A 23,325-nucleotide genomic window follows, 5' to 3' on the forward strand; every position below is an offset into this window, starting at 1 on the left:
TCCGACAAGCCTACAACCTGCAGTAACCACCGCTCGACCAAACCGCTGCACGACCAGCTCTATCCTCACCTACTGTATCCTCACCCATCCCTTGTAGATTGTGAGCCTTCGCGGGCAGGGTCCTCTCTCCTCCTGTACCAGTCGGTGATTTCTATTGTTTAAGATTACTGTACTCGCTTTTATTATGTCTAACCCTCCTCACATCTAAAGCCATGTTTCTTTTTTCCCCTCTTTCCCTAAACCAGGGTATTTCTAAAGGCTCACATGTAAAGCGTCATGGAATAAATGGTGCTATATTAATAACTAATAATGCATACCTCCCATCCTCGACACCGTGGCCTCCAGCACGGGCCCAATCACACCCTCTGTGACCGCAATCGTTAGGCCTTGGCCTCTTTGTGTTTGGCTAATTTGCATGGATTTTACCAAGCTGGTATTCTTAACACATGATGGATTTGGAAGGTTTGGAAATGTACAGTAGTGCCATATCTACAATGCTGAAGATATATGACCGCTCCTGTAAAACCCAACAAATACATTATCATTTAATAAGCACCATACAAAGACAATGCTGGAAGTGTTTGGAATAATGTAACAATATAGCGCTACTTTATTTATACGTTAAAAGATTTTCGCTAATTTTTGCAGACCAGGAACCGAAATGATGGAACTACAGAATAAACGTCTAAGAGACCATTACCTAAGGATAGTAACCATAAATAAAGTTATTATGTCCCAAATTCATGGAATATCTATATGTAAGACGTGGTCAGTGCTGGGTATCCAGTCACCACGTCTTACATATAGTTACATATAGTGTTTGACAAGAGTATGTAATGATGACAGTTCACGTATGCTGCACAATACATGTGACAATTAGTTCCCAGAACATGACACTATGTGCTTAGTGGTTGCAATGCAGCCTACAAAGAGGATTTACGATTGTTGGTTACTGATCATACTCGGTGGCACTGAACACTTAGAAATGTATAAAAGTCAGTCTCAATGATCTTTCACATACATCATGTTTTGCTCCAGACAGGTCGAGTAGTCTTGAGTCGACACTGAACACTTCCCTTAGCATTAAAAACTAGATAAAACACAAAAACTACTTTTACTAACTTTTCTAAAGAGACTTTTCTTAAGATCTCTCCGCGAGACAACCATTACTATGGTGCCATGCTGTTCCTTACATTGTAGAACTAAACCATTCAGAATTCTCCCTGCTCTTTAGTAATGGCCGTCACACTACAGTAGATGCTGTAACTACATGATACCATGAATGGAACTTCTCTCCTATGGGTTCAACACAAAAACATTAGGTGAACCACATTTTTACAGGTTCCGCTTTAATCGCTCTCAGCTCCAAGTTAGTATCTCTTCCTGAGTGGAAAATCCCAAGACTAACATTTTCATGTTTCATGTCACAACAGGTTCTCCAGGTGTCTTCTAAAATCTAAACCCACATACTGTATTCTCCTTCGGTAACAAAAACACTACTTTTGTCTACTCACTTTTTTGCTACTTTACAGTAATGCTGCGATGCAGTCCGACTCCTCCCCAATACTGGCACCTCCTGCTCCAGGCAAGGCATGATAGTACTAGCATACAGGTTGCTTATGCCATAGAAGGCACAATAACTCAGAAAGCTACACAACATTCTGTCGGCACATAAAATCATACAATCACAGAAGGGTCGGGACCTCCAGGGTCATCATATACAACCCCCTTCAAGGTGATATTGAAATAAACTTTTTGCAGAATGGGAACTTGGGAATATATACAGAGGATAGCAGCTACATATTCTTGTGAATATTTCCTTTCCAACGCTAAGCATTTTCAGTTTCCTTCCTTCATATTCTCTATGTCCACTGTTTTCACCACAACCAAGCTTTAACACTACAGTCCTACTCAGCCAGAGTCGTTTAGTTTTTCTACGATTCTGCATCTTGTTTTCCCTTTAGGGTGCCAGTATGGACGGTAAAACTGATGCTCTCAAACTCCTGCCTGGGACACTTTACTTGTCTCACCTATCAGTCCTGTACAGGCCTGTTATCTTCAAGCATCATAAGCTTCGGCTCTCGTGGCTAGGCCTCCTCTCCCAGGACCCATCTCTGGAAGGTCACTCTGTCTCTTAGTCACTTCTTTAGAAATACCCTGGTTTAGGGAAAGAGGGGAAAAAAAAAAAAAGAGACAAGTGCGGCGCTTCCTCTGAGCGTAATACGTTTTTACCAACAAGTTAAAAACATTTCTTTTATTTGTAGTTATGCTCACCTTCTATCGGTAAGAAATGCACGTTGAGATTCTCAAGGAATCAATTCTTTAGGCAACTCTTCTTCGTATGTTGTATAATCCAATAAGGTGTGCAGCTCACTTTGGAGAACTATGTGTTGATCCTGCTTCAGATCCACATAGGTGGCAATTTCAAAGAGAAAAAAAAAAAAAAAAAAAAAAAAAAAAAAAAAAAAAAAAAAAAAAAAAAAAAAAAAAAAAAAAAACTCCAAGTAAATGTGGCGCTAAGCACCTACGGATTTTTTTATGGATGAATTTAAAAAAATCCGTAGGTGCTTAGCGCCACATTTACTTGATCTTAGTCACTTCTGCTCCAGATATTGCTATCCTTTTTATTTCGGTCTCCTCTTGCTCAGGGGTATCCCGGGATGTTAGAGATACAGTAAAATCTCCCAGCAAAGCATCATGTGGCTACTACGACAGTGTACTGGCAATCCGGATGGAGGAGGGTGCTAGAAACCTCTATAGACCTAAAATAAGTCACATGTCCTGCCTTTGTGATAATTATATCACTGAGATTTACCTCACCTTGAGCACAAAGTGCCCTTTCCTGCAGAAATTGCCCCTAAGCAGAGGATTCTCCTTCCTGGTAGGAAATCCAGCCATGGCAGCATTGACTGCCAGCATTGGCCCAAAGTAGAAATGTTTTTTTTTCTTAAGTTTCTATTCTTACAAGAAATAATATAAACATTATTTTCATTCTATTATCTATAAACTATCATCTATTTCTTTTCTATCTCATATCTATCTATTATACGGTTTCCTGGAAAGTGGATTGGTCATCGTGGGCCAGTTGAATGGCCACCAAAGTCTCCTGTTCTGACCCTCTTCCCATTGGAAAAAATAAAGTTGGATCGAAAATGGGTGACTTCAAAATGGCCGACATGGTCACCACCCATCTTGAAAAGTTTTACCCTTCCCATATACTAATGTGCCACAAACAGGAAGTTGATATCACCAGCCATTCCCAATTTATTTAGGTGTATCCATACAATGGCCCTCCTATATATGCATATTATGTATAAGTTCCCCCTTTTGCATCATAATAATAGATAACGCAGCACCTCTTTGCGTTTCCAACTTATGCATCCAAGATAAAAATAGCAATTACTGATATTTCCATTTAAGACCTTTTTGTAGTTGAACTTGGCTGGAGATCACATGCCCCGGGCTAAACATACACACGTCTCCCAATTCACGTCTCTTGCAGATTCACATGGCTGCACCAATTCCTCAATTTGTTTTAGTACTGATTGGTTGGGGAAAGGCAGAGGTAGAATGTATCTCACTTTCTCAGTGAAAAAAAATATATTTTCCTTAAGGGAGTACTGAAATACACACTGCTTACCAGATACAAGCTGTTTGAAAAGGTGTTTGGCTGCTGAAATCCAATAAAACCAATTCAAAAAGGTATTCTCCGCTCTGGAGTCCTGAGATTGCGCTTATTGTTGCCATCTGTTAAACTGCCTTTCAGGTTTGCAATGCTAAACAATCACGGATTTCCTTAAAAGACACTTATACATTCCATGTGCTCCTGCAAAGCACATTAACCCAACACTAGGATTCTTCGGAGATGATTATATTTATCCTTGGTGTGACTCGTCTGCTAATTAACTCACTAAGTTGTCACTATGATCCCCATGACATAAGTGATGTGATCAGATTACGTTTTTATTGGAAGATGAACATATTTATGCGGAGTACTAAACAAGGCCCAATTTCCACGTCCGCATTTCATAGTCTGTAAACGGACCTCGATTTCCATCTTGGCCGCAATTCACCTGACCTTTACTCAACAGCCTTATGTATGTGCATGAGTCTGGGCTAGGTAATATGTGACCAGTCCAAAAATCATGGTCTGTATAGGGTCCATAAAGCTCGGATAGGTGAGACCACCTTCAGGAGGACATTCATGAGTATCTGGTAAATAATGTCTACCCCGTCCATTTGCAATGACCAAAATCCAAAAAGTGACCTCAAGATGGCCGCCTTAATGCTAGCAGATGTATGTGAATCAAAAACAATTATTGACCTTCCAATGGTGATTATTTTTGGATTGTAGTATCATCATGAATCACCAGAATGTGGGAATTACGCTTTGTGGTCTTCCCTGGTTCTTGCTTCGCTACATGTTTGTGGCCAGGAGGAGTTGAAGGAAACAACTTGTTGTGCATCTCCGCTTTGCCACCATGTGCCTAAAAGAAAGGTGATAATTTTGGGGTTGTAGGACCATCATTGCTTCTCAGAATATTAGACATATGTCTTGTGGTCTTCCTTGGTTCTTCCCTTGCTGCATGACTGTGGCCAGGAGAAATTGAAGGAATTGTTGTAAATCTCCCCTTTGCTGCCATCTTGTGCCTAAAGAAAAGGAGATACTTTTTGGTTTCAAATACCATCATTAATTGCCAGAATGTGGGACTTACGCCCTATTGACTTCCCTCGTTCTTCTCTGACTTTTTTGACCATGTCCAGATAGAGTTAAAGGAAGCAAAATTTTGTGTTGTGCATCTCCTCGTGGCTGCCATCTTGTGGCTATAGGAGAATAGGTAACAGTTCCCTGTTCGGGCTAGTGGAGAGAATTCTGAGGCTGCGACCGACACTGATTTAGCAATTATCATCTATTTATTTGATAGGTGCTAATTTTTGTAGACTGTAATTCTTTGAGAAGAGGCAGCAAACTAGCTACAAATAATAGATATCAAGAGCATCTCTACCTCTGGGAGACCTCGCATGTCTGGTCATTATATGGACATCACATTGATTTCAATTAACACTATGTAAAGCTTCATTTTACCTGTGGTGGTGCTGCAAGGAAACTCAATACATGTTACAACATTCCTAGGTTTCTAGAACAAAACTAAACAAATTTTGTTGAGTTAGAGCGAAAAACTGACACAAAAAAATCCCTTTAAATTTTTAGTAAGCACATTACACAAACAAACAAAATCATCCATCCCATCTCTCTCACGGTTTATCAGAAATGTAAATTATCTGACGTATACTTTTATTGGACTGCAAAGGGCTCAAATATTGTTCTTACGCAGGGACTGTCTTCTGTCTGGTGTAGACTGCCTGTTATGATGTATCTTGTACACAATTAAGTAAATAAGGCAGCACACTGCAGCGCTAGAACATACAAACTTGAAAAACGAAATTTGAACTGCATTACTGCACTAGAAATATGAAAAATGAGAGCGTTTAGCGCATAAAAATGACCAATTTTATGTGTACCTGGTAGCCCCTTTACGGCATCTCTCATATACCAGGTCCTACACTTGCCTTACCTCGCTGAGAATAAACGTCTCCATCTGAATGGGTGCATGTGAAACCTCTTCCTAGACTAAAATTTTCTCTCTCTGTGGAGGGGTATCGGACCTGCTGTAATTAAAACACCTGTGGCTAGGAGGCGGAGTGCACGATCAGAAGGCTAGAGAATACATTTCAAAAACCTGACCAGCACATCCAAACATAGACTCAGTGTGAACAGGTGCTGAACCTAGAGTCGCCAACTCGTATATAGTTAAGTAAATAAGGCAGCACACTGCAGCCATTGGCCATTTTTATGCGCTAAACGCTCTCATTTTTCATATTTCTAGTGCAGTAATGCAGTTCAAATTTCGTTTTTCAAGTTTGTATGTTCTAGCGCTGCAGTGTGCTGCCTTATTTACTTAACTATATACGAGTTGGCGACTCTAGGTTCAGCACCTGTTCACACTGACTCTATGTTTGGATGTGCCGGTCAGGTTTTTGAAATGTATTCTCTAGCCTTCTGATCGTGCACTCCGCCTTCTAGCCACAGGTGTTTTAATTACAGCAGGTCCAATACCCCTCCACAGAGAGAGGGAATTTTAGTCTAGGAAGAGGTTTCACATGTACCCATTCAGATGGAGACGTTTATTCTCAGCGAGGTAAGGCAAGCATAGGACCTGGTATAAGAGAGATGCCGTAAAGGGGCTACCAGGTACACATAAAATTGGCCATTTTTATGCGCTAAACGCTCTCATTTTTCATATTTCTAGTGCAGTAATGCAGTTCAAATTTCGTTTTTCAAGTTTGTAAGTTCTAGAGCTGCAGTGTGCTGACTTATTTACTTAACTATATACGAGTTGGCGACTCTAGGTTCAGCACCTGTTCACACTGAGTCTATGTTTGGATGTGTCGGTCAGGTTTTTGAAATGTAGTCTCTTGTACACAGTCACACAGACATTAGGGATTACTACTCTCCTGTCTCTATAGAACACATGATCAGAAGTCGAAGCAGCGTGGAGTACATAATTCAGCATTACTGAGCAGTGTAGCTGTGAATCCAGCTGTGAACTCTGGATTAAAAAAAAGCAGAAGCATCATCTGTATGCGTCTGTCTTCCTTTCTTTCACTTTGCGCTTTCCCATCTTCATGAATTTCAAAATCAGATTTAATGTGTAATCCTCTGTGAGATTACAGTCTGTTGTGTCAGATTGAAATAGTTTTACAGAGTGAAAGATGACTTGAGATGCCAAAGGAATACGTGGTTAATAACTAGATAAAGAGGCAAATTTCTCTGATAAGATATATTACAAAGTTTCTTATATATACTCGTAGATTAGTGTGAAGAAGTGAATTGTAAACTTCCCGGTAATCTAGAGTTGTAAAAGTGTAAATTCATAAAGTTCATGGGGTCTGATGTAGTAAAGGAGTTATTGTAACTCTTGGTTATATGCTATATAGTGAAGGAGTCAATTGTAAAGTTCCTGGTGGATCAGAGAAGTGAATAAGTACATTGTAAAGTTCCTGGAGATCTTGAGCAATAACGAAGTGGATTGTTAAGTTCTCAGTGGTCTAGAATAGTGAAAGAGTGTACCATGTCTATGCCTGATGAAGGGACCTGAGAGTCTCGAAAGGTTGCAATTTGTTACCATCTTTTCAGTTAGCCATTACAAGGGATCAACCACCGAGGACTCGGAGTGTACCATAGAGTCCCTGGTCATTTAGAGTAGTGAAGGGGTGGAATGTAAAGTCCCTGGTGATCCAAAGTATTGAATACATAAATTGTAAATTTCTTGGTCATCTAAAGTAGTGAAGAAGTGATTTTATAAAGCAGCTGGTGCTCTAGAATAACGAAGAAGAGGATTGTAAAGCTCTTGGTGGTTGGAGAAATGAAGGAGGGAATTGGCAAGTTCCCAGAGGTCTAGAGTAGAGAAGTAGTGGATTGTTAATTATTTGGTGGTCCAGAATAGTGAAAGAGAGCTTTGTAGAGTCCATGGTGGTTTTTGAATAGTGAAGTGGACTGTCAAATCCCTGGTGGTCTAGACCAATGAATAGGCAAAATTCTAAAGTTCTTGGTGTTCAGAATAATGAAGAAGAAAATTTGCTCTTCCAATGTAACGAAGGAGTGAAGTGTAAGTTCCCGGTGGTTTAGCGTAATGACGTAGTGAATTGTAAAGTTGTTGGTGCTTAGAGTAGTTAAGGAGTGAAGTGTAAAGTCCTTGGTGCTCTGGAGTAAAGAAGGAGATACTTTTTACTCATCTTTAGGTGACTGAGACATCCTACTGTCTTAAGGAGTTCATGTTGAGTCTCCTTTTTTTTTTCCTGTTCAGATCAACAAAATTCAGTTAATATGCCCTTTGGTGTCCAGTCCTTGTTAGTCCCTGCTCAGAAGTGAAGATCCAGGTCAATGGTCCAATTTTCTATCTAACGGACCGTTAGCGCTTACCACTTATTCTGTTTCTCTTACACCACTCCTTGTTCTCCTCATCTGTGTCAGTCATCCCTGCGTGTCAATCATAAGCCAAGAGGAAGAAGATGAGCCGCGATCTAAGTCTCTCCCAGGTAAAGACGTGAACCTGGACTGAGGTGAAACAATGAGAAGACTTATGTCATGTGGCACAATTTAATGGCAAACAATTAAGTGTAAATTTTGTTATAAAGTTGCAGACCTTTTCTTCATACAGTGATTAAACTTCAGGTAAAACCAGAATAGAAGTCTTCAGGTAGAACCAGAATGTTTATCATTTTGATGAATTCACATGTAGAGTCAGTACAACTGTTTTTCCAGCATTTAGCCCTGAATTTACATGTTTTACTCTTGGTATTTCTGACCGGCCAAGGCAGATAATTTGGCACTAAAACCTAGTCACTAGGGATATCAAAACTGGCATAGCAGAGCTTGTGTTGGCATGAGAATCCTGGCTGCAGCTCACATCACCTGAGCAACATAACAAGTCCTAGTATTCTACATATGTGTCTACAATTCCACCACGGACACTTCTGTCTGCATACATTCTGTTTATTCTCCGCTATATATTATATTCTGATGTGTGTAGGAATACATTTCTCACAACATCGAAGGTGTAGATTTTGTTGTGATGAAGAAAAGCTTCAAATACTTTCACGCCATTGATAGAGAATACGCAAGCTTTGGTGACATCAGAATTGATCAGCCAATACTATCTAATGGATAGGTGATATTATCGGCTTGGTCCCTAGGCACAATCCCATTGGTGACAGTCACACAGATTTGTCCTCCTCTTCTCGTTTTTTTTAAGATAGATGCTAACTATGAGAATAACAGTTTAAAACAGGATTTTGTGATACTCTGTAGAGAGTTGCTTACGTATTGTGTCTGCAAAAGCCCCAACATTGGTTGTGATGGGAAGTGCCGCCTCTGGAGTACTATGCTAGCATGTCACTATAATGTATTAACATAGTAACATAGTAACATAGTTAGTAAGGCCGAAAAAAGACATTTGTCCATCCAGTTCAGCCTATATTCCATCATAATAAATACCCAGATCTACGTCCTTCTACAGAACCTAATAATTGTATGATACAATATTGTTCTGCTCCAGGAAGACATCCAGGCCTCTCTTGAACCCCTCGACTGAGTTCGCCATCACCACCTCCTCAGGCAAGCAATTCCAGATTCTCACTGCCCTAACAGTAAAGAATCCTCTTCTATGTTGGTGGAAAAACCTTCTCTCCTCCAGACGCAAAGAATGCCCCCTTGTGCCCGTCACCTTCCTTGGTATAAACAGATCCTCAGCGAGATATTTGTATTGTCCCCTTATATACTTATACATGGTTATTAGATCGCCCCTCAGTCGTCTTTTTTCTAGACTAAATAATCCTAATTTCGCTAATCTATCTGGGTATTGTAGTTCTCCCATCCCCTTTATTAATTTTGTTGCCCTCCTTTGTACTCTCTCTAGTTCCATTATATCCTTCCTGAGCACCGGTGCCCAAAACTGGACACAGTACTCCATGTGCGGTCTAACTAGGGATTTGTACAGAGGCAGTATAATGCTCTCATCATGTGTATCCAGACCTCTTTTAATGCACCCCATGATCCTGTTTGCCTTGGCAGCTGCTGCCTGGCACTGGCTGCTCCAGGTAAGTTTATCATTAACTAGGATCCCCAAGTCCTTCTCCCTGTCAGATTTACCCAGTGGTTTCCCGTTCAGTGTGTAATGGTGATATTGATTCCCTCTTCCCATGTGTATAACCTTACATTTATCATTGTTAAACCTCATCTGCCACCTTTCAGCCCAAGTTTCCAACTTATCCAGATCCATCTGTAGCAGAATACTATCTTCTCTTGTATTAACTGCTTTACATAGTTTTGTATCATCTGTAAATATCGATATTTTACTGTGTAAACCTTCTACCAGATCATTAATGAATATGTTGAAGAGAACAGGTCCCAATACTGACCCCTGCGGTACCCCACTGGTCACAGCGACCCAGTTAGAGACTATACCATTTATAACCACCCTCTGCTTTCTATCACTAAGCCAGTTACTAACCCATTTACACACATTTTCCCCCAGACCAAGCATTCTCATTTTGTGTACCAACCTCTTGTGCGGCACGGTATCAAACGCTTTGGAAAAATCGAGATATACCACGTCCAATGACTCACCGTGGTCCAGTCTATAGCTTACCTCTTCATAAAAACTGATTAGATTGGTTTGACAGGAGCGATTTCTCATAAACCCATGCTGATATGGAGTTAAACAGTTATTCTCATTGAGATAATCCAGAATAGCATCCCTCAGAAACCCTTCAAATATTTTACCAACAATAGAGGTTAGACTTACTGGCCTATAATTTCCAGGTTCACTTTTAGAGCCCTTTTTGAATATTGGCACCACATTTGCTATGCGCCAGTCCTGCGGAACAGACCCTGTCGCTATAGAGTCACTAAAAATAAGAAATAATGGTTTATCTATTACGTTACTTAGTTCTCTTAGTACTCGTGGGTGTATGCCATCCGGACCCGGAGATTTATCTATTTTAATCTTATTTAGCCGGTTTCGCACCTCTTCTTGGGTTAGATTGGTGACCCTTAATATAGGGTTTTCATTGTTTCTTGGGATTTCACCTAGCATTTCATTTTCCACCGTGAATACCGTGGAGAAGAAGGTGTTTAATATGTTAGCTTTTTCCTCGTCATCTACAACCATTCTTTCCTCACTATTTTTTAAGGGGCCTACATTTTCAGTTTTTATTCTTTTACTATTGATATAGTTGAAGAACAGTTTGGGATTAGTTTTACTCTCCTTAGCAATGTGCTTCTCTGTTTCCTTTTTGGCAGCTTTAATTAGTTTTTTAGATAAAGTATTTTTCTCCCTATAGTTTTTTAGAGCTTCAATGGTGCCATCCTGCTTTAGTAGTGCAAATGCTTTCTTTTTACTGTTAATTGCCTGTCTTACTTCTTTGTTTAGCCACATTGGGTTTTTCCTATTTCTAGTCCTTTTATTCCCACAAGGTATAAACCGCTTACACTGCCTATTTAGGATGTTCTTAAACATTTCCCATTTATTATCTGTATTCTCATTTCTGAGGATATTGTCCCAGTCTACCAGATTAAGGGCATCTCTAAGCTGTTCAAACTTTGCCTTCCTAAAGTTCAATGTTTTTGTGACTCCCTGACAAGTCCCCCTAGTGAAAGACAGGTGAAACTGCACAATATTGTGGTCGCTATTTCCTAAATGCCCAGCCACCTGCAGATTTGTTATTCTGTCAGGTCTATTAGATAGTATTAGGTCTAAAAGTGCTGCTCCTCTGGTTGGATTCTGCACCAATTGTGAAAGATAATTTTTCTTGGTTATTAGCAGAAACCTGTTGCCTTTATGGGTTTCACAGGTTTCTGTTTCCCAGTTAATATCCGGGTAGTTAAAGTCCCCCATAACCAGGACCTCATTATGGGTTGCAGCTTCATCTATCTGCTTTAGAAGTAGACTTTCCATGCTTTCTGTTATATTTGGGGGTTTGTAACAGACCCCAATGAGAATTTTGTTACCATTTTTCCCTCCATGAATTTCAACCCATATGGACTCGACATCCTCATTCCCTTCGCTAATATCCTCCCTTAAAGTGGACTTTAGACAAGAATTTGGTTCTTGAAAGAACTTTTTAAGAATGGACAGTCACATTGTATAATCACATAAGGAGATCTCACCGCATAAATGAATGCTATTATATAATATACGGTATATGTGTTATATGGAATGACGCAATAATATGTGGTGGTGCTTCAGAAGATTGGGTATTAGGTTCTTGGCTTACTAATGTCTCGGACTTTAACATTGATAACCTGTCCTTAGGATAGGTCATCAATGTCTGTTCGGTGGAGGTGCAACATCCTGGACTCAGATGAGCTATTCTCGGTGTCAGTGGCAACCGGAATTGCTCAGCTGCGGTGCTGCACAGCACAACTCCGACAACTATGTCGTGGCCGCGGCTGAGTACTGCACATCCCCCCTCTATTGATTTGAATAAGGAAAGGATGTGCAGTACTCAGCTGCATCCATTATACAGTATGCGCAGCTGTGCAGCACCGTAATTGAGCAGTTCTGGCCCACTCCGAGAACAGCTAATTGGCCGGGGGGCGGTTGACGCAACCCTACAATCAGACATTGATGACCCATCCTAAGGACATGTAAAGAAGCTGCGGAGACACCATCACGTGTTTCTCGACGCAAGCAGTGAATAGCCAGGCCTTTCCCCAGGAAGGAACAACCACGGGAAGGGCAGCATCCTATGAAGGAAAGCCACCTATGCCAAGCATGTTATCCATCCACAGACAGCTGTTTCGGGGTTTTTGCCCCTCATCAGTGTGGAGTAGGAATCTGGCTATTAGGAGCAGTGCCTAGAAAAAAGGCTATAAAGGCACAGATGATTGGCCTCGGGGAGACCAAAACATCCAACACCGCGGAGACACCATCACGTGTTTCTCAACGCAGTGATTCCAGAACACTGCCCCCATCCCTTATGGGAAATATGCAGATGCATGTAAAGAAGCTGCGGAGACACCATCACGTGTTTCTCGACGCAAGCAGTGAATAGCCAGGCCTTTCCCCGGGAAGGAACAACCACGGGAAGGGCAGCATCCTATGAAGGAAAGCCACCTATGCCAAGCATGTTATCCATCCACAGACAGCTGTTTCGGGGTTTTTGCCCCTCATCAGTGTGGAGTAGGAATCTGGCTATTAGGAGCAGTGCCTAGTAAAAAGGCTATAAAGGCACAGATGATTGGCCTCGGGGAGACCAAAACATCCAACACCGCGGAGACACCATCACGTGTTTCTCAACGCAGTGATTCCAGAACACTGCCCCCATCCCTTATGGGAAATATGCAGATGCATGTAAAGAAGCTGCGGAGACACCATCACGTGTTTCTTGACGCAAGCAGTGAATAGCCAGGCCTTTCCCCGGGAAGGAACAACCACGGGAAGGGCAGCATCCTATGAAGGAAAGCCACCTATGCCAAGCATGGTATCCATCCACAGACAGCTGTTTTGGGGTTTTTGCCCCTCATCAGTGTGGAGTAGGAATCTGGCTATTAGGAGCAGTGCCTAGTAAAAAGGCTATAAAGGCACAGGTGATTGGCCTCGGGGAGACCAAAACATCCAACACCGCAGAGACACCTAAGGACAGGCCATCAATGTTAAAGTCCAAGACAACTCCTTTAAGTGACTTTGGGGGTAGGTTCTTGTTCATACACACAGGTTTCAGGAAATGATTCGGGTACCGCCAATGTGTCTACAGGGATTAGGTGCTTCCAAAGTGGCTTCAGGGTCACGTATAAACTACACAGGACTATGTGGACAGTACAGGAGAGGTGTCATGATACCTGGGTATAAATGCTGCAGGGGAAACTGCACCCAGCAGCAACGGAGCTGAACCAGAAACCGGGTAACTAACATGAACACCAACGGGACCTTTCACATGAGACAGAGTGACCAGGTAAAGCAGAAGGACCTACGATCATGTGACAGAGTGGGAGGCGATCAGGGGGCGGAGCCAGATGCCAGGGAAATAGAGAAGGAACAAGCATAAAAGAATAGTGAAACAAGCCGAGATCGTAGCCAGGAGATTACAAGATACCAAGAGGGAGAGTCAGAGAATAATCAGAAGCCAAGCCAGGGGTCAGTAATCCAGGAAAGCGAATAAAGCACATGACAGCAAGACACAAAGCAAGCCAGCACACACTACAGAGGTCAGGCATACAGACTGCAGAAAACCTATAGCTGACAAGGATACCAGGTTAGGAGCGAGTATAAATAGCCCTCCCATCTTGAAAGAGAGGCTAAGAACATTAGCCCTTGAGAGTACAAGACATAACCTTGTCCTAACCATGACAATAGGGAATTATCTATATTAGACTAAGGACAGGGGACCTAGCAACATACAGTTGCCCACACACACTACTACTAGCAAACTATAGAGGTTGCTCATACACCTCCATATTGGGGAGGGTACCTAAAAGGTGCCTCCCCGTTATTGGCTTGGGGCATTTTTACAGGTATGCACACTATCCCTTCAAGAGCAGGGAGCGCACGCACCACTAGGAGCGCCGTGAAAAGTCACTGTGTGACGTGCACAGGAGAAGGATGGAGAGGAAAGTGTGGACGTGGCCAGGGCAGTGAATATGTCAGAGTTCTTGCATGGAGAGCAGAGAAACCATGTGAGGATGCCGGCAATGGATGTTACATCTATATATGTTATGCCCGTGGTTGTGGAACCACTGTGCCATGGTTCTGGGAGAGCCTGGAGGGGCGTAACTACGCAAGCACCTGACTCTTTTGCTAGAGCCCCTGATGATGGGGTTAGACTTGGCTCCAAAGGCACATGGAGTGCTACACCAGGATGGACCCACAGAGCCCTGGCAGCTGACTACCACAGGGGACAGAGAAGCAGGACTAGCCAGTAACTGGTTAGCGAGATGAAACTTCACAAGCAGGACTGAAACAAGAACACATATGCAGGTTCTCAGGTGCAAGTTCAGGCTGGACAAGTAAGCGGCACAGGTACAGGTCAAACGGATCAGGATCAGGACTAGGGACAGGCAGGATAGATTGGGGTATGGGTACAGCAGGGTGGACCAGTACAAGAACAGACAGAGCAGGCCAGGTCAAGAGCACAGGGATCTTACTGCTAACTAGCAGGAAACACAGACAAGCTAAGTTGCTATGGCACCTCCCAATAGGGGAGAGTGCCTTATATACAAGAAGTTTGCCAGCTATTGACTGGGGATTTCTTTAGCAGCGCATGAGCTGGCCCTTGAAGAGTCAGGGAGCACGCATGCACCTAAACCTACTCTTAGGAGAGCTGCATGCTGGTTCTGGAAGCAGATGCCGAGGGAGCGCGAACGGGTTAGTACACACGCCGGAGTCTCTGCACGGAGGGAGGAGAGGACACGTGCAGAGGGCGCCAGAGGTGTTCCAACAATATATTAATATTCAACAAACGTTGGGCTCATGGTACAGTATAATAGATGCTAGAGCTGCTGCAGAACATCTTGTAAATAGAGATGGGCAGTAGAGGTTAGCCAATTAGAAGAAGTTTCATCAAAAGTGATCTGAGATAATTACTTTAGTTGGGAAGGTCAGCAGATTTGGCATCCGATAACTGAGAATGAGGAACAGAGGGCGAATCATTTCTGTAATGAAAGACTAAAGACTTTCTCAGAGCTTCCATATCAGCAGTTACAGGTTGCACTTTTTTTTTACATCTTTCATAAAATAAGTAAAGTTTTTATAGATTCCTACAATTCCTTTGTGCTGTTGGGGGAATTCATTGCTGAAATGGCCGGTTGAGCAGCCAAAGGGTTGCTTGGAAGTCTTTTCATTAAGTTTCCCCATTGTATCGTCTGCCCTAGATTCATATATGACTTGTGGTATTCTCTTTAAAATATGCAACGCTTTGTATACGTAACATCTAAATTTCTAAAATATTAATCACAGGATTGGTGGAAAAATAATGATCCTCTATAATAATGGGATGTTGTTCCTTTCATTTAAATCTTGCATTAATAATAAAAATGAAAGCTCGCAGATCTGTGAAGTTGTCTCCATAGCGTTGTGGAATCACACTCACTTACCCTACATGTTAATAACACGAGGAGCTGACACTCCAGAAAACAGGCCTGCAAAATAGAGAAAATAAGCTATGACATTTCCTTCCTTCCCCAAAGGAGTAACTGCCACCAACCAAAGTATTTTCATGAAAGCGCTTTTGCTTTAGATGCCGAATATTAAGGGAGCAAAACACTTCAGGACACAGTCTTGTCACCAGATGTTTTTTGCCTGTAATGTATTTGTTAAGTGGTGTTCTTTTAAATAGGTCATTTAAAGTTTTACATTGTGCCAGAGATGCCAGCTGGTATTTCTTTATATTTTTAATTTTATTTTATTTTATTTATTTATTTTAAATCAAAGTTACAAATATTCAAGCTGATTTGATACAATGTTGCAAAGTAAAAAAAATGGTTATTTTACATTTATTACAATTCACATTATCAGGATAAATCATATTTGTTGTCTTTTGCTTTTTAGAGACCAGCTTTCAAATCCTAATAATGGGAAAAGGGATTTTAATTAGATGTTTTGAAAGACATGTACATAACATATATTCTCCTAAACGAGTGGACACTTCCTCCTCTTTCTTAACACTTTCATGACAAGGCGATTTCCCCTTTATTTCCCGTTTTTTTTTTCCTCCCCTACTTCCAAGAGCCATAACATTTTTTATTTTTTCCTTCCACATTTTGATTGACACCGTTCATTTTATCATGTGATGCAGTGGAAAACAAAAAAGAAAAGTGCAAATGTGTTGAAATTGCAAATAAAGTGCAGTTCCATGATTGTTTTGGTTTCTTTTTTTATTGTTTACTGTGCTCAGTATATGGTAAAATTGATCTGACCATAAGATTCATCAGGTCAGTATGATTATGCAGGTACCAAACACGTATATATTTTATTCTTATTTAAATTGCGAACAAAAATTTGAAGTTTGTAAAAAAAAAAGCAAAAAAAAATTTCCTTTTGTTGCTCTGCACCACTCGCAACTGTTGCAGGCACATGATGGCTGATTAAATCAGCCATCATCTGTCGGGAAAAATGCAGGCTCGGCTGGCTAGCCCACATCAAAGGCGAGGGCATGACGTCAATATTTTTAGATAACATGGAACAACACTGAAGATCTGACAATTTGATGCAACGTAAAGTAGTCAGTGTACAGATTGTATAACAGTGTAAGTTTAATGTGGCTTCTAAATAACACACAACCAGTAATATCTAAAGCGCTAGCAACAAAAGTGAGTACACCCCTAAGTGAAAATGGCCAAATTGTGCCCAAAGTGCCAATATTATATGTGGCCACCATTGTTTTCTGAAGGGTAATACATACAGCTGACATTACTTATTACATCCGTCATGACTGGGTTTCTGAACTTAGTTACACTTAAAAAAAATACATACAATATACAGCGGCAAAATAATAGCCTCACTGGTAGCAGCCAAGGCCTTAAGTGCATAGATTTATGCACAAAGTTCTTAAATTTTTGTTTCCATTTTGTCATTTGCAGATCAGTAACATGTCTCTGTTCTGTGATTTCCATCACTCTTTGACGTTTCCTTCTTGATGTTGTTATTTCAATGATGAGTTCATGTCTGTGTATATAAGAGCAGTGTCACCACCATGATTCACTGTAGGCACTGTGCATTTAGAGAAATTAATTTAGAAAAAATCCTGGAGCCTTCAATGAAAAATGGCAGTGGCAGTGACCTTATGTGGGGCACATGAGTACTCCTCCTGGTATCTGGGAGCTACATCTCATTGATGGCATCATGAGCTCACAGATGTTCTATAGTGAAGTAGCAGATACTGCCATCACTCTGTGCCCTTGGCAGACGTCCACTTTTCCAACATGACAATGATCCATACGCACCTCTGTTGCTTTTCTGAAGAACAGGGTGAAACTGATTCAATGGTCAAGTGTCTCCTTATCTGACCCAAGCACACACCTGAAGAGGTGAATTCTGAAGAGATAAGTTGTCATCACTCTCCATCCAGTATCCAGACTCTAAAAGAGCTTTCTGGAAAGCTATCGATGTTGTAATATGTCGCCAACTTATTCATTCCATGTCTAGAAGACTTGGTGCTGTCCTAATTAATCATGGAGGTTACACAAATTATTAGAGGTAGTAGTTTTTCGTGTGGGGTGTACTCATTTTTGCATCAACTGATTTGAGTAAAACAGAAGGTTTTGTAATGAAAGTTATATTATTAATCTTACCTTCGTGTTATGGGTTACAACATGTTCAGTGAAACTCAGCCTTGTCAAAATTTTGGAAATTCTTTTTGAGTTGAGTGACATGTTGAATAAAATCTTACTTTTCAACGTGGGTGTACTCGTTTAGGGAACAGTCACTCTAGCTTAAAAAAAAAAAAAAAAAAATCGGTCCCATTCTCATCCAGAAAAGTTTGACTTTTTTTCTTTCCTATGTTTCCTATGTTACAGAAATGTAATGTATCCATTAAAATCGGATACCAAACTGGTGGTCTGTATGACATTCAATTTTTTTCTCTCACACCCATCCAATTTCGGAGTGCTGCGACATTTTTGGAGTGCTACCAGCTTTTGTTTTATCTCCATATCTTTCAACTGGATAATTGTGCCGCTTCATTCTTTTTATATAAAATATATTATATATATATATATATACTGTACATACAGTTTACAAGTAAATCTCTATATATATCAGTAACATTTCTATGCTTATGGAATTTAGGAGCTTTTCTCATAGTTTACTATATAGAAGATATCAGATTATTTACTCGCTAACTTACTAATTACTAGATTTGCCATCCCTCTTGTGTGCTACCTGGCCGGAGCTATTGTTTTTTTTTTATCATTAACTCCTTCTAATTAATGAATTCAGTCAAGACAACTGCAGGCAGAAACCTTACTGGGGACTTTGGGAATGGATCATCACGGACCTGTGGATGGGGCGGTATAAAGAAGGTCTAGGCATAAGTTATGGCTATAAATAACAGGTTGTCTTGCTGTTAATAGTCACTGCCTATAGGGTCAATTAGCAGCGGAAAGAAAGAACGTAATGAATTGTGAGTTTGCAGTTGGACATTAATTGGAAAACTTTTAGTAACCTTCATTTTGCTCAATTAGTGCTGTCTTTTGTTGTAATGAAGCTGAATCTTGCCTTCTCTTGTTTTTCAGATCTCTCGTCATCGAAGGAATCACTCGCAACACTATGTGACTGACCACCAAATCCATAAAGGTTTTTTAGTGAGTGATTATTGTAGAGGAGTTTAATGTTCTGAATGTGTTAATTGACTTCTAGCATAATACAGTAGGATTGTGCAGGCGCTAGTGTTGAGCGATACCTTCCGATATCGGAAAGTATCGGTATCGGTTGGGATCGGCCGATATTCAAAAAATATCGGATATCGCCGATACCGATACCCGATCCCAATGCAAGTCAATGGGACCAAAATATCGGAATTAAAATAAACCCTTTCTTTCCTTGTAGGTTCATTCTACATCAAGGAAAACAACTAAGAATAATGTAGGATGTATTGTGGGAGGTGGCGGAGACATTAAAGGCAATGAGGTTTAGCCCAATCAAATAGAATAGCATGTTTTTGTTTTTTTTTAAGACGTTCGGAGTGAAAAAGATATTGAGTATGTAAATTTTTTTTTATTTTGTCAGATATTGATGTTTCACTATTCCACGCCCTTCCCCTTCTTTTTTTTTCTTTTTTTTTTTTACTTTTCCCACACTTTCATCTTCATCATCATCAGCATCTTTGACATCAACTTCTTCTTCACCTTATTCATCTTCTTCTTCATCTTCTACCTATTTTTTTTTTTAATTACATTCTTCATATTCATTTTATTCAACTATTATTATTCTTCCTATTCTACATATTCTTTTTATTCCACTGTTATTATTCTTCCTATTCTACTTCTTCATCATATTCTCATTTGTGACAGGCATTCCCGTAGTTGTTATCTATAAAAGTTGGAAGATTACACCTTCCGTTCTGCCAGTCACAAAAGTTACATTTGTCCGCGTTCAGTTTGGCCTGCAGCATCAGGCTTTATCCAGGGGCACCACGAGGAGGAACGGACTCACCCCCATACACTGCTTAGTCTTCTTCTGCATATAATTTAGATAATATCTTTTGCTCTGATATTAAGTCTTATGCTTAATGTTCTTCTGCTCTTTGTTCTGCAGCCTCTTGTTCTTCTGCTTCTCGGTCTTCCATGTCGTCGTCTCCAGGGTCGTCGTCTCCAGTGTCGTCATCTCCGCCGTCGTCGTCTCAGCCGTCGTCGTCTCCGCCGTCGTCGTCATCGGGGTGGTCTTCCGGGTCGTCGTCGTCGTCATCGGGGTGGTCTTCCGGGTCGTCGACTTTAGGGTCTTCAACTTGGAAATGTAGCAGAAGGTACAAGAAGGCTGAGAAAATGCCAAGAACCAGCTGATGGAACTGGAACACGGATGGCTACCCGAAGGTTCAAGAGCCTATGGAACTACCGAGGACCAGCTGACGTTACTGGAACCCGGTTACTAAGCAGGAGGTACCCGTGCTAAAAAGCACTACCAAGGACCGCCTGACGTTGGCGGAACTCGGATACCCAGAAGGAGGCACCTAAGCCAAAGGCTCTGCCCGGAACCAGCTGACGGTACTGGAACCAGGATGGGGAGCAGAAGGTACAAGAGCAAAAGACACTGCCGAGAACCAGCTGACGGTACTGGAACCCGGATGGGTAGCCGAAGGTCCAAGAGCCAATGGAACTACCGAGGACCAGCTGACGTTACTGGAACCCGGTTACTAAGCAGGAGGTACCCGTGCCCGAAAGCACTACCAAGGACCACCTGACGTTGGTGGAACTTGGATACCCAGAAGGAGGCACCTAAGCCAAAGGCTCTGCCCGGAACCAGCTGACGGTACTGGAACCAGGATGGGGAGCAGAAGGTACAAGAGCAAAAGACACTGCCGAGAACCAGCTGACGGTGCTGGAACCAGGTGGTGGACCTGAAGGTCCACAGGAGAGGAGAGAACAGCTAGGCTGCAAGGCAGCCGCAGTTACCGAACCCCAACAGTCCTACAGGGGGAGCTGGGCCTACTGGCACTACAGAACCAGCCTTGACTACCAGTTCACGCAGCCCACATAGGAAGCTCCTAAACTGGAGGCACCCTGGAGTTGACTAACCCGACCGCACCACGACGGGGCAAGCATAGGCGTCTCAGTGAGCTTGACACAACCCGGAAACAGCTGGCGGTGCTGAAACCAGGCTTGGCACGAGGGAGTACCTGTGTCAAGAACACTGCCGAGAACCAGCTGGCGGTGCTGGAACCCAGATGCGTTGCCCCAGTGTGCAAGAGCCAATGGCACGACCGAGGACCAGCTGGCGGTGCTGGAACCCGGTTACTAAGCTGTAGGTGCCCGCGCTTAAAAGCACTACCAAGGACCGCCTGACGTTGGCGGAACTCGGATACCCAGGAGGAGGCACCTAAGCCAAAGGCTCGGCCCGGAACCAGCTGACGGTGCTGGAACCAGGTGGTGGACCCCAAGGCCCACAGGAGAGGAGAGAACAGCTAGGCCGCGAGGCAGCCGCAGTTACCGAACCCCAACAGTCCTACAGGGGGAGCTGGGCCTACTGGCACTACAGAACCAGCCTTGACTACCAGTTCACGCAGCCCACATAGGAAGCTCCTAAACTGGAGGCACCCTGGAGTTAGCTAACCCGACTGCAACACGACGGGGCAAACATAGGTGTCTCAGCGAGTTTGACACACCCCGGAAACAGCTGACGGTGCTGAAACCAGGTTTGGCACGAGGGAGTACCTGTGACAAAAACACTGCCGAGAACCAGCTGGCGGTGCTGGAACCCAGATGCGTTGCCCCAGTGTGCAAGAGCCAATGGCACGACCGAGGACCAGCTGACGGTGCTGGAACACGGTTACTAAGCTGTAGGTGCCCGCGCTTAAAAGCACTACCAAGGACCGCCTGACGTTGGCGGAACTCGGATACCCAGGAGGAGGCACCTAAGCCAAAGACTCGGCCCGGAACCAGCTGACGGTGCTGGAACCAGGTGGTGGACCCCAAGGCCCACAGGAGAGGAGAGAACAGCTAGGCCGCGAGGCAGCCGCAGTTACCGAACCCCAACAGTCCTACAGGGGGAGCTGGGCCTACTGGCACTACAGAACCAGCCTTGACTACCAGTTCACGCAGCCCACATAGGAAGCTCCTAAACTGGAGGCACCCTGGAGTTGGCTAACCCGACTGCAACACGACGGGGCAAACATAGGCGTCTCAGCGAGTTTGACACACCCCGGAAACAGCTGACGGTGCCGAAACCAGGTTTGGCACGAGGGAGTACCTGTGACAAAAACACTGCCGAGAACCAGCTGGCGGTGCTGGAACCCAGATGCGTTGCCCCAGTGTGCAAGAGCCAATGGCACGACCGAGGACCAGCTGGCGGTGCTGGAACACGGATACTAAGCTGTAGGTGCACGCGCTTAAAAGCACTACCAAGGACCACCTGACGTTGGCGGAACTCGGATACCCAGGAGGAGGCACCTAAGCCAAAGGCTCGGCCCGGAACCAGCTGACGGTGCTGGAACCAGGTGGTGGACCCCAAGGCCCACAGGAGAGGAGAGAACAGCTAGGCCGCGAGGCAGCCGCAGTTACCGAACCCCAACAGTCCTACAGGGGGAGCTGGGCCTACTGGCACTACAGAACCAGCCTTGACTACCAGTTCACGCAGCCCACATAGGAAGCTCCTAAACTGGAGGCACCCTGGAGTTGGCTAACCCGACCACACCACGACGGGGCAAGCATAGGCGTCTCAGTGAGCTTGACACAACCCAGAAACAGCTGACGGTGCTGAAACCAGGCTTGGCACGAGGGAGTACCTGTGACAAGAACACTGCCGAGAACCAGCTGGCGGTGCTGGAACCCAGATGCGTTGCCCCAGTGTGCAAGAGCCAATGGCACGACCGAGGACCAGCTGGCGGTGCTGGAACCCGGTTACTAAGCTGTAGGTGCCCGCGCTTAAAAGCACTACCAAGGACCGCCTGACGTTGGCGGAACTCGGATACCCAGGAGGAGGCACCTAAGCCAAAGGCTCGGCCTGGAACCAGCTGACGGTGCTGGAACCAGGTGGTGGACCCCAAGGCCCACAGGAGAGGAGAGAACAGCTAGGCCGCGAGGCAGCCGCAGTTACCGAACCCCAACAGTCCTACAGGGGGAGCTGGGCCTACTGGCACTACAGAACCAGCCTTGACTACCGCAGCCCACATAGGAAGCTCCTAAACTGGAGGCACCCTGGAGTTGGCTAACCCGACCGCACCACGACGGGGCAAGCATAGGCGTCTCAGTGAGCTTGACACAACCCGGAAACAGCTGACGGTGCTGAAACCAGGCTTGGCACGAGGGAGTACCTGTGACAAGAACACTGCCGAGAACCAGCTGGCGGTGCTGGAACCCAGATGCGTTGCCTATTAAAGATTGTCTTCCTAGAGCCCCAACTAGCGGTGTTGGAGCTAAGGGTAAGCAGGGGGAGCAGAGTGTAGGCCGAAGCCTGCACTGGAGGCAGCTTTGTGTCTGCGTTGCGTTTGCAGGACACTTTGCCGGCTACACAGTGGGGGAACAGCTGGCGTTGCTGAACCCCACTAACACAATGGCGTGTGTTTTTCTCTGTGCAGCTAGCACTTGCGGTCAAAAACTAGCGATGTTAGAGC

The 23,325-nt window shown here is 43.5% G+C and overlaps 1 protein-coding gene across 1 annotated transcript in view; it reads left to right on the top strand.

Annotated features, from left to right (window-relative positions):
- ARHGAP15 (Rho GTPase activating protein 15) overlaps positions 1–23,325 on the top strand; it is a 696,217-nt gene that overhangs the window by 88,016 nt on the left and 584,876 nt on the right. The window contains exon 4 of the mRNA XM_069732881.1: positions 18,794–18,862. Within this exon, the coding sequence (XP_069588982.1) occupies positions 18,794–18,862 (69 nt within the window). The remainder of the gene's footprint in view (positions 1–18,793; positions 18,863–23,325) is intronic.

The sequence above is a fragment of the Ranitomeya imitator genome, chromosome 7, assembly GCF_032444005.1.
Source record: "Ranitomeya imitator isolate aRanImi1 chromosome 7, aRanImi1.pri, whole genome shotgun sequence".
NCBI lineage: Eukaryota > Metazoa > Chordata > Amphibia > Anura > Dendrobatidae > Ranitomeya > Ranitomeya imitator.